Raw genomic sequence first — 12,036 nt, 5'->3', positions numbered from 1 at the left:
ATAAATCTATACTCGATATTAACAAATTTCTCTTCTTCAGTAACGCTTTCCTTGCTATTGCAAGTCTACATTATATGTCCTCTGTACTGGGACCATCATCAGTTATTTTGCTCCCCAAATAGCAAAACTCATTTACTACTTTGTCTCATTTCCTAATCTAATTCCCTCAGCATCACCCGAATTAATTCGACTACATTCCATTATCTTCCTTTTCCTTTTGTTGATGTTCACCTTATACCCTTCTTTCAAGAAGTGTCCATTCCGTTCAACTGCTCTTCCAAGTCCTTTGCTGTCTCTGACACAATTACAATGTCATCGGTGAACCTCAAAGTTTCTCTTTCTTCTCCATGGATTTTAATATCTACTTCGAATTTTTCTTTTGTTTCCTTTAGTGCTTGCTCAATATACAGATTGAATAGCATCGGGGAGAGGCTACAACCCTCTGTCACTCCCTTCCCAACCACTGCTTCCCTTTCCGACTCTTGTAACTGCCATCTGGTTTCTGTACAAATTGTAAATAGCCTTTCGCTTCCTGTATTTTACCCCTGCCAACTTCAGAATTTGAAAAAGTATTCCGGTCAACATTGTCAAAAGCTTTCTCTAAGTCTACAAATGCTAGAAACGTTGGTTTGCCTTTCTTTTATTTTCTAAGATAAGTCGTAGGGTCAGTATTGCCTCACGTGTTTCAATATTTCTACGGAATCCAAAATGATCAACCCTGACGTCGGCTTTTACCAGTTGTTCCATTCGTCTGTAAAGAATTCGCGTTAGTATTTTGCAGGCGTCACTTGACAGGTCATAAAATAATTTTAACAAACGCACAGTTTTGTAACACAGATTATCTGCCTCATGCCTGGCTCGAATCCTGCTTGCGTAACAGGAAAGGAGGCTCTTATTAACGGGAAGCGTCGCAGGAAGAATACTGAGGGACGTCAGACACGGCTTTCTTGAAGTTTCAGTACTTGATGCATCCCTGTTCTCGCCGATGTAGAGAACCGATGGAAAACATGCTGAGGCTTTTTTCAATTTCGGATCATGTTAACATAACAGTTCAGGAGTTATTTCGATCCCACGTGCTTCAGGCGCACCAAAAGTACACTCACTAAACTAAACTCCGTCCGAATAGGCCTCGAAAGACTCTAAAGATATTAACCGACCGCCGTGTCATCCTGAGGCTACAGGCGTTACTGGATGCGTGTACCGAGGAGCATGTGCTTAGCAGACCGCTCTCCCGGCCGTATGTCAGTTCGGAGCCACTAATCCTCATTCAAGTAGCCCCTCAATTCGCCTCACAAGTGCTGAGTGCGCCCCGCTTGCCAACAGCGCTTGGCAGACCGAACGGTCACCCATCCGAGTGCTAGCCCACCCCGACAGCGCTTAACTTCGGTGATCTGACGGGAACCTGTGTTACCACTGCGGCGAGGCCGTTGGCAACAAAAGTTCACGGGTGGGCAAAGCTTAAGGACGAGATTACCTCCCGCATGATGTGTCACTGCCAAGTGAAGTATCTCGATGAAACTTGGATCATACGTCGAAAGAACTTCTGTAATGTAGTACAGAACTGGAAGCAATGCGCAACGAGAGGAACAGCGGTGGCACTTTTATTCAGACAGTAATTAAAATCAAGATACCACGATTTACGATGGTCACGTGATATTACAAAAGGCTGTGGGCTCTCCACGCACAGCAGTGGACGCCCCTCAGCGTGCTCCCATGCTGGCTGCAAGGCTGGAGCAGTTGTGGCAGGCCAGGCGCTTCCCTCCTCCACCAGTGAGGCTTTCAACTGCTGCATGATCACTGGTGTACAACAGTACGTCCCCCCAATGGATCCCAAACGTAAGCCGATAGAACAGGTAAGCCAGGCGTCTCGCCCGACAGCTGCTCCGTGTGCACTGTTCCATGCGGTGGTTCAAAAAAATGGCTCTGAGCACTATGGGACTCAACTGCTGTGGTCATTAGTCCCCTAGAACTTAGAACTACTTAAACCTAACTAACCTAAGGACATCACAAACATCCATGCCCGAGGCAGGATTCGAACTCCATGCGGTGGGTCAGTAGATCTGTAGGTCAGTTCCACATGTTCCACAATTTTCCTAGCAGCACTGCACGTTCCCAATGTGACGGTACGTCACACAATTGACATTTTAGTACAAGAAAAAAGGTTTTTGTTTGTGTCAATTGTGAATTATAAATTATTTCAAGACTGCGTACGTGTGCGCGATGTATAAGAAAGATTAAAAAGAAGTTAAATAATAACACCGAAAATCACAAACAGCGATGTGGTATAAAAAAACATTCTTTTGATCTGTGTAACGAAAATGAACGTGACCAGAGACTATTGCTTTATTGAAAGCTATCCTCTTTTGTTTCGTCTAAACATAGGCCGCCACAGAACTGAATGAGTTCAGTACGTTTCATTTTGGCCGCCTAACGGCAGATGAGATTCTCTCCAGTTTTGCCTTACAAATAATGAACAAGAAATACTGAAAATCATTGCATTCCGCACTATCTCAGTTAATCTTTGTGACATTTGGTACATAAATAACCAGTTGCCCCTGAGACCCATATTAATGATTAAAGTTTACGTAAGAATACGCATATTTTCTTTTCTAAATAGCAGCGCTCACGCAAACTACTTATTAGAAGTCAGTGAGTCGCGTTTAAAAAATACACTCCTGGAATTGGGAAAAAGAACACATTGACACCGGTGTGACAGACCCACCATACTTGCTCCGGACACTGCGAGAGGGCTGTACAAGCAATGATCACACGCACGGCACAGCGGACACACCAGGAACGGCGGTGTTGGCCGTCGAATGGCGCTAGCTGCGCAGCATTTGTGCACCGCCGCCGTCAGTGTCAGCCAGTTTGCCGTGGCATACGGAGCTCCATCGCAGTCTTTAACACTGGTAGCATGCCGCGACAGCGTGGACGTGAACCGTATGTGCAGTTGACGGACTTTGAGCGAGAGCGTATAGTGGGCATGCGGGAGGCCGGGTGGACGTACCGCCGAATTGCTCAACACGTGGGGCGTGAGGTCTCCACAGTACATCGATGTTGTCGCCAGTGGTCGGCGGAAGGTGCACGTGCCCGTCGACCTGGGACCGGACCGCAGCGACGCACGGATGCACGCCAAGACCGTAGGATCCTACGCAGTGCCATAGGGGACCGCACCGCCACTTCCCAGCAAATTAGGGACACTGTTGCTCCTGGGGTATCGGCGAGGACCATTCGCAACCGTCTCCATGAAGCTGGGCTACGGTCACGCACACCGTTAGGCCGTCTTCCGCTCACGCCCCAACATCGTGCAGCCTGCCTCCAGTGGTGTCGCGACAGGCGTGAATGGAGGGACGAATGGAGACGTGTCGTCTTCAGCGATGAGAGTCGCTTCTGCCTTGGTGTCAATGATGGTCGTATGCGTGTTTGGCGCCCTGCAGGTGAGCGCCACAATCAGGACTGCATACGACCGAGGCACACAGGGCCAACACCCGGCATCATGGTGTGGGGAGCGATTTCCTACACTGGCCGTACACCTATGGTGATCGTCGAGGGGACACTGAATAGTGCACAGTACATCCAAACCGTCATCGAACCCATCGTTCTACCATTCCTAGACCGGCAAGGGAACTTGCTGTTCCAACAGGACAATGCACGTCCGCACTTATCCCGTGCCACCCAACGTGCTCTAGAAGGTGTAAGTCAACTACCCTGGCCATCAAGATCTCCGGATCTGTCCCCCATTGAGCATGTTTGGGACTGGATGAAGCGTCGTCTCACGCGGTCTGCACGTCCAGCACGAACGCTGGTCCAACTGAGGCGCCAGGTGGAAATGGCATGGCAAGCCGTTCCACAGGACTACATCCAGCATCTCTACGATCGTCTCCATGGGAGAATAGCAGCCTGCATTGCTGCGAAAGGTGGATATACACTGTACTAGTGCCGACCTTGTGCATGCTCTGTTGCCTGCGTCTATGTGCCTGTGGTTCTGTCAGTGTGATCATGTGATGTATCTGACCCCAGGAATGTGTCAATAAAGTTTCACCTTCCTGGGACAATGAATTCACGGTGTTCTTATTTCAATTTTCAGGAGTGTATTATACTAGAACTGACATGTGATTACATTTTCACGCTATTTGGGTGCATAGATCCTGAGAAATCAGTACCCAGACCAACCACCTCTGGCCGTAATAACGGCCTTGATACACCTGGGCATTGAGTCAAAAAGAGCTTGGATGGCGTGTACAGGTACAGCTGCCCATGCAGCTTCAACACGATACCACAGTTCATCGAGAGTAGTGACTGCCGTCTTGTGATGAGCCAGTTGCTCGGCCACCATTGACCAGACGTTTTCAATTGGTGAGAGATCTGGAGGATGTGCTGGCCAGGGCAGCAGTCGAACATTTTCTTTATCCAGAAAGGCCCGTACAGGACCTGAAACATGCGGTCGTGCATTATCCTGCTGATACGTAGGGTTTCCCAGGGATGGAATGAAGGGTAGAGCCACGGGTCGTAACACATCTGAAATGTAACGTCCAGTGTTCAACGTGCAGTCAATGCGAACAAGAGGTGATCGAGACGTGTAACCAATGGCACCCCATACCATCACGGCCGGTGATACGACAGTATGGCGATGACGAATACACGCTTCCAATGTGCGTTCACCGCGATGTCGCGAATCACGGATGAGACCATCATGATGCTGTAAACAGAACATGGTTTCATCCGAAAAAGTGACGTTTTGTCATTCGTGCACCCAGGTTCGTCGTTGAGTACACCATCGCAGGCGTTCCTGTCTGTGATGCAGCATCAAGGTTAACCACAGCCATGGTGTCAGAGCTGATAGTCCATGCTGCTGCAAATGTCGTCGAATTGTTCGTGCAGATGGTTGTTGTATTGCAGACGTCCCCATCTGTTGACTCAGGGATCGAGACGTGGCTGCACGATCCGTTACAGCCACGCGGATAAGATGCCTGTCATCTCGACTCCTGGTGATACGAGGCCGTTGGGATCCAGCAAGGCGTTCCGTATTACCCTGCTGAACCCACCGATTCCATATTCTGCTAACAGTCATTGGATCTCGACCAACACGAGCGGCAATGTCGCGATACGATAAACCGCAATCGTGATAGGCTACAGTCCGACCTTTACCAAAGTCGGAAACGTGATGGTACGCATTTCTCCTCCTTACACGAGGCATCAAAACAACGCTTCACCAGGCAACGCCGGTCTACTGCTGTTTGTGTATGCGAAATGGGTTGGAAACTTTCTTCATGTCAGCACGTTGTAGATGTCGCCACCGGCGCCAACATTGTGTTAATGCTCTGGAAAGCTAATCATTCGCATATCACAGCATCTTCTTCCTGTTGGTTAAATTTCGCTTCTATAGCACATGTTCGTGGTGTAGCAATTTTAATGGCCAGTAATGTATATAATGCGGAAGTAATGAAAATTAACTTTATATATAATTTTTGAAAATATTTCGTGTTTGCAAACATGATTTTCATTTACCTCCCCTTGCAATACGATACGTTTTTTGTCTATGTTGAAGTTGGCAACCCCGTCATGACTAATCTATAACCGGAAAATCTTCGTAAGCAACTCAGAACTCGGCTCGTGACCGGTGCTGAGGGAATGTACGCCATGCTTACCGCTTTGTTGCAGCATCGAGAAGTACCCGCCGACAGCCGTGGCGCAGTTCGAGAACGACCTGGTGTTCACCCCTGAGTCCATGGCCCGCGACGCGCACCCGGGGCTTGTGAGGTACAACGTGTACAGGGGGGGACACTTCGCGGCCTTCGAGGAGCCCAGAGTGCTGGCCGACGACGTCTGGGACTTCATCAAGTCTATACGAGCGTGAATGTGTGTGCCAGAGAGAGAGAGGTGTACTCACCGCAAATTAAATGTTAGCTTGTGTGTGTTGCACCAAGGACAAATTTAAACTGTAAAGTTAATTGTAATCATTGTAGTAAAAATAGTTTCTTTTTTAAACCGCATTGCGTTCGTTGCTTATTATATCCCTTTTACCCTCATACAAGGTGCCCCAAGAGGATTGGTCAGCATTCAGGGGCTTGCCAGCAACGGTCATTCGAAGCAGAAGAATCTAATAAATATGGGGTTCAAAATGCACACGTTAGGAGAGCTCGTTCATTTTCGCTACTATGAAAACACATCGCTTCTACTAAACAAGTGCTTTCTGCTTCTAATGATCGTTGGTGCATGATATTCGACGCTCTGAGATAAAAATAGGGGTAAGCTATAGGGAAAGCTGGGTAATGTACAATTTGTACAAGAACCGAGACGGAGGTTCTCGGATTAAAAAGGTGGAAGACGGGGAAGTAGTCTTTCACGGCTACTGTTCAGTCTACATATCGGAGAAACAATGGTGGAAATACAAGATATGTTCAACGGAGGAATTAAAAATTAAGTTGAAAGGATAGCAACGGTAAGATTCGCTAACGACATTACTTTCCTCAGTGAAAGTGAAGAAGAATTACAGGGCCCGCTGAATTAAATGAACATTCAATCGAAGAGAGAGGAAAGTAGTGAGCAGTAGCAGAAATGAGAACAAAGAGAAGCTTAGCGTCAGGGTAATTAGCCCAAGTTGAGGACTTCTGCTACCTAGGCACCAAAATGACTTATGACGGACAGAGCAAGTAGGACATAAAAAGCAGACCACCACTCCCAAAAAGTGCATTCCTGGCCAAGCACAGCATTGTATGGTAGCGAAACGCGTACTCTGGGAAAACCGGAACAGAAGAGAATCGAAGCATTTGAGATGTGGCGCTACAGACGAATGTGAAAATTAAGTCGACTGCTAAGGTGAGAAATAAGGTTCTCCGTACAATCGACAAGGAAAGGAACATGTGGAAAATATTGACAAGAAGAAGGGACAGGATGGAGGGACGTCAGGGAATACCTTCAGTGGTAGACAGAGTTGTAGAAGGAGACGGATTAGAATAGATCCGGAAATAAGTGATGACGTACGTTGTAACTGATATCCAGATGAAGAGAGGAGCAGAGAAAGCAATTTGTGACAGGCCGCATCAAACCAGACAGAAAAATGTTGACTGGGGGACGTCGATGAAATTGACCAAAAATGTCAATTTTCGATTTATTTTTTTATTTGTTAGTACACCTCATGCACAATAAGATTGTAGAGTTTGAATGTTGAAATCGCATCCGAAGTGCCTGAACATTGAAAGTGTAACGCGGCCTCCCTGCCACGACCACGTTCTGAAGCAGCAATACCAGCACAGGGAACGACAATTCTGTGTATTGCTTTCAAGCCGGCCGCGGTGGTCTTGTGGTTCTAGACGCTCAGTCAGGAACCGCGCGACTGCTACGGTCGCAGGTTCGAATCCTGCCTCGGGCATGGATGTGTGTGATGTCTTTAGGTTAGTTAGGTTTAAGTAGTTCTAAGTTCTAGGGGACTGATGACCTCTGATGTTAAGTCCCATAGTGCTTAGAGCCATTAGAACATTATTGCTTTCAACCAGACGTGTGCGGGATGCATCTAAAAGGCCGTGATACATACTCTTTGGTTTTGTAGATCATCTTTGGCCGATCCTGCACTTCTCAAAAACTGTGTTCATGGCAAAAACCTAAAATCCAAATAAGTAAATTTACACATATGGAAACGATGTCTTAAAAACACATTTGCATCTGCTACAATTGTCAGATTTGCACCTTATGATGCAGTTATTGTATTTAATGATGGGAACGTCGGGAGGATGAAGGTATTAAAAGGAATAGGCTTCAAGGTAGGAAATTTTACTCAAGAAATCCTGAGAAAAATAGATTTACAGCGCGTCTCCCCAGCTGAAAAGTCAGTTGAAGGCCTGGTAAAGGAAAGAAACAGACAAGAAACCAGAAGAGATGCCTTGAAGGGAAAGACAGCCCAGAATACAAATGTAGTGCCTTCTGAAGAAGTGGTTAGGTTGAACATTAAATTGCGTTTCCTGATTTTTTTTTACGTTTATGCACCATTTCCTCAGATTCCATGAATGCTATAATTATGAAATTTTGTACACATGTTTCTGGAAACCTAATAAACGTTGCCTCAAGAGCAAATTTTGAAATTCTGATTGTAAGCTGAGATATGGGGCAAAGTGCTTGGAATTCTGCATGAATTTAAAATTATGCTTGTGGAATTATAATTAAAAAATTATGAAAATTATCCTATTTCACCTATTCGAAAAACCTCATGAGAGAAGCTCACAACACATAAAGAGATGAAACAGAGAAATTTCTACAATACTTTCTGAGAGAAAGCAACATACATTATTTTTTGAAAATGAAACTTCAAATTTCATTCCAAAAAAGTTGAAAATATATAATCAAATTATTTTATATGTAAATGTGTTACAAAATTTCATTGTCATGTCACCAAAACTGTGGGTAAGGTGCATTTTTGAAATAGTATGTGTTTTTCGTCAACGTTCGCTGTTTCGTCAGACAAGCCATACCTCACAATTACGACTTGTCTTACGGCTCTAATTAAGTACTGTGTAAATTTCAGACATGTTGATGGATAAGTGTACAGATAATAACTAGCGACTTATCACGAATTCCGTATGTCAACAGATCTGGGTGAAAAGTAACAAAGGATGGTCAAAAATAATACCCTAAGCTGGGGTTACTTTGGCTCTTCGTGGTTAACTTCGACACACTCGTCGGTAAAATATTTAATTTTTTCCCGCTAAAATTTCATCATTAGCATGGAAAACATGAGAAAGTACATTTACAGTGTGTGAAGAATGATCTAGAAGATGTGAGATATATGACGTACTATTGTGTTGGCAACACTGGATTCAATGTGGATCATAAATATTGAACAGCTATTACGCCCAATACTGCCTGGAGGCTTCACACTAGTTAAGTGAAAAATATGGTGAGTGTAATTTTGCATACTATCAGGATTAGGTAACAGGGCGAGATACTGTCATTTTTGTGACATTTAATTTAGGTAATACGTTTAACACTTGTGTAAGATAGTGCACATTTTGTGCAAAATATGGGACTACTTTAACCCTGGCAACTGTAATCCCAAAAGGAGGATTTAGTGGCGCTAGAATCTCATGGTGGTTCTGAAAGTTTCTCTGTTGTGTAAGATGATGTCCAGCTGTACGAAGTGCTGAAAGCTAATTTAAGAGCAGTCCGCAATTTCGACGGAGGTGAGTGACGATAGAGGCGAAGTGAACTGTCGAGACAGACCAACGGTCTGCGAATGGTCAGAAAAAAATGAACTGTCTTATCGTTGGGAGTATTTCATTAGAATTATGAGTCCGACACGACTAACAAAATGTAGCTGTTTTAAAATACCAGAGCTTCAGTAATATGCGTACTAAACCTCCCACCCATAGTGTACAGTATCCTTAACATGTGATGTATGCTCTTTGCAAATAGCTACCATAGTGTAACACGTAACTTGAAAATTTGTCAGATGATGAATTATACAACACCTATATGTTTACTGTATCACTTTCAGAATAAAGCTCAATATGCCCTTTTCATATCTTCAAAAACTAGTGTTTTATTTATCCCTCGCGCTCATGCATGTCTACTCTAGAGGTATTCACAGAGTTTACTTTATCCCTGTATCATATTACGACTGTTCCATGAAGAAATGACTGAGTCGCTGAAAGTAGCGCAGGTAAAATTTATTTTATGGTGCCGCAGCAACAGAAGTTAAATTTCTCGTTTAACAGCATGCTTAATTGATCGTACAAATCTTTGACAACACTAGAAAAAAAGTATTCGGAAATTTCTTTCTGCCACTATCCTTTGTTCTCTTGTGACATACAAAAACACAGGCAAAAATTGGCAGAAAGAACACCCAGTTTATGGTAATCGGGTGGTTTTATAGACTGCCTGTGTCAGTGGCTGTAGTGTAGAGAGCTACAGAGACAACTTGGATACTATCGTTAGTACGTTTCCTGATGATGCAGTTGTAAAAGACTTCTACTTCCCACGTATAGATTAGGGGAATCATACCATCAAAACTGATGCCAGAAATAAGGATTCGTGTCACATTATTCTGTGCAGAGTATCTGAATAATCAGCACCAAATATTCAGTTCTGAGGACTAACATATGCAGCACAAATGGAAAAAGTTCAAAAGTATGGTTCACTGTGTCTTAGATAATTATGTTCCCAGCGAGATCTTAAGCGATGTGTTAGAGCACTGCTCCGTAAACAAAGAGAGCATCACAGATTCAAGAGAAGTAAAAACCTACCAGACAGAAGCTGAATAAAATTAGAATTATATATTAATACCTTCAGCAGCTGACGGGCGTTGATAAATGTCACCGGGGACAGGTGAAAATGTGTTCTCCGACTGAGACTCGAAACTGGGATTTCCTGGTTATATGGCAGATGCGCTATCCACCTGAGCCACCGAGGCCACAGAGGATAGTGTGACTGCAGGGACGATCTCGCGTACGCCTCCCGCGAGACCCACATTCTCACCTTGTATGTCCACACACTGCATTCGTAGTATCCCTACCCAACATACGGACATACCAGAAAGAACAGAGACCATATCCAAATAAGTATATGGTTCTGGCAATACCGGCAATGACGTTCCTCTTCTGTGCGGATGCACACATATTACCCGAAATCTTACGGGGCTTGGTAAGAATGTCATCCACGAGTAATGAGTGTGTTGAGTAGGGACACTACGAATGTAGTGTGTGGACATACAAGGTGAGAATGTGGGTCTCGCTGGAGGCGTGCGTGAGATCGTCCCTACAGTCGCACTATCCTCTGTGTCCCCGGTGGCTCATATGGATAGAGCGTCTCCCATGTAAGCAGGAGATCCCGGGTTCGAGTCCCGGTCGGGGCACACATTTTCACCTGTTCCCGTTGATACATATCAATGCCCGTCAGCAGCTGAAGGTACTAATATAATTCTAATTACGTTTTAGACGGCTGCAGGTCATCAATGGTGTCTGATCTTCCGGACATGTCAGAAAGGACACCATATCGTTGTAAGCATAAAGCTGAACAAAGTGAAAATGAGTAGAACAATGAGAGGAGCGTCCACAGATTTTGAAGGTAAAAATGTTGTCAACCTATCTGAGTTAAAACTCGAAGAGGATTTGCTCTTAGATAACATCAATAAGTGGCTCGATATCATTTATTCGTTCACCCTGTGTTCAGACTGACACGGAAACGGAAAATTACAAGGAAATGGCCGAAAAATGGTTCAATTGGCTCTGAGCACTTTCGGACGCAATATCTGAGGTCATCAGCCCTCTAGAACTTGCAACTACTTAAATCTAACTAACCCAAGGACATCACACACATCCATGCCCGAGGCAGGATTCGAACCTGCGACCGTATCGGTCGCGTGGTTCCAGACTGAAGCGCCTAGAACCGCTCTGCCAAACCGGCGGCCCCAAAAAATTGAATTAGATCTTCCGAAATTCTTTCACCGCCTCAGACCGTAACACGGTCACTCCTTTCAGTTATCGTGCGATCTTCGGAATGGCAGCTATTTAGATAACCGGTCACGGAATAGAAATACAAGTACAATAGATTAGTGGGAGAAAGGCATCAGGAACATATGAGATACCTATAAAATTCTGCAAAGATTACGCGAAAGAACTTGCTCGCCTTCTAGGAGCAGTTTATAGTAAATTACTGGAGCAACGGAGGATACTTAGCAACTGGAAAAATGCGCAGGTCATTCTCGTTTCCAAGAAGAGCCGCACCACAGATGCTCAGAGTTATAGATCTATATCGTTGACGTCATAGAATTATGGAATATCTTTTATACTCACGAATAGTGACTTCTTTTGGAGAACCAAAATCTCCTCTGTGAATGTCAGCATGGATTCCGCAGAAACGTTGCGAAACTCAGCTCTACCATCACTGGCACCGAGAAAGAACCAGCGTTCATCGGAAAAGACAACAGACCCCTTCCCCCCCCCCCCCCCCCCCTTCCCGCCTCTGAGCTACCGAGCGAGGTGGCGCACTGGTTAGACACTGGACTCGCATTCGGGAGGCGACGGTTGAATCCCGCGTCCGGCCATC

At 45.0% G+C, this 12,036-nt stretch overlaps 1 protein-coding gene across 1 annotated transcript in view; it reads left to right on the top strand.

Moving 5' to 3' along the window:
• Positions 1 to 5,993, top strand: part of LOC126293679 (juvenile hormone epoxide hydrolase 1-like) — a 78,265-nt gene extending 72,272 nt beyond the window's left edge. Inside the window, exon 6 of the mRNA XM_049986972.1 lies at positions 5,662 to 5,993. Coding sequence (XP_049842929.1) covers positions 5,662 to 5,857 — 196 coding nt within the window. The 3' untranslated portion in view covers positions 5,858 to 5,993. The remainder of the gene's footprint in view (positions 1 to 5,661) is intronic.
• Positions 5,994 to 12,036: the final 6,043 nt, after the last annotated feature.

This window comes from Schistocerca gregaria, chromosome 10, assembly GCF_023897955.1.
Source record: "Schistocerca gregaria isolate iqSchGreg1 chromosome 10, iqSchGreg1.2, whole genome shotgun sequence".
NCBI classification, from domain to species: domain Eukaryota; kingdom Metazoa; phylum Arthropoda; class Insecta; order Orthoptera; family Acrididae; genus Schistocerca; species Schistocerca gregaria.
Note: the sequence above shows the minus strand (reverse complement) of the source record. Positions and strands in the feature narration are given on the sequence as shown.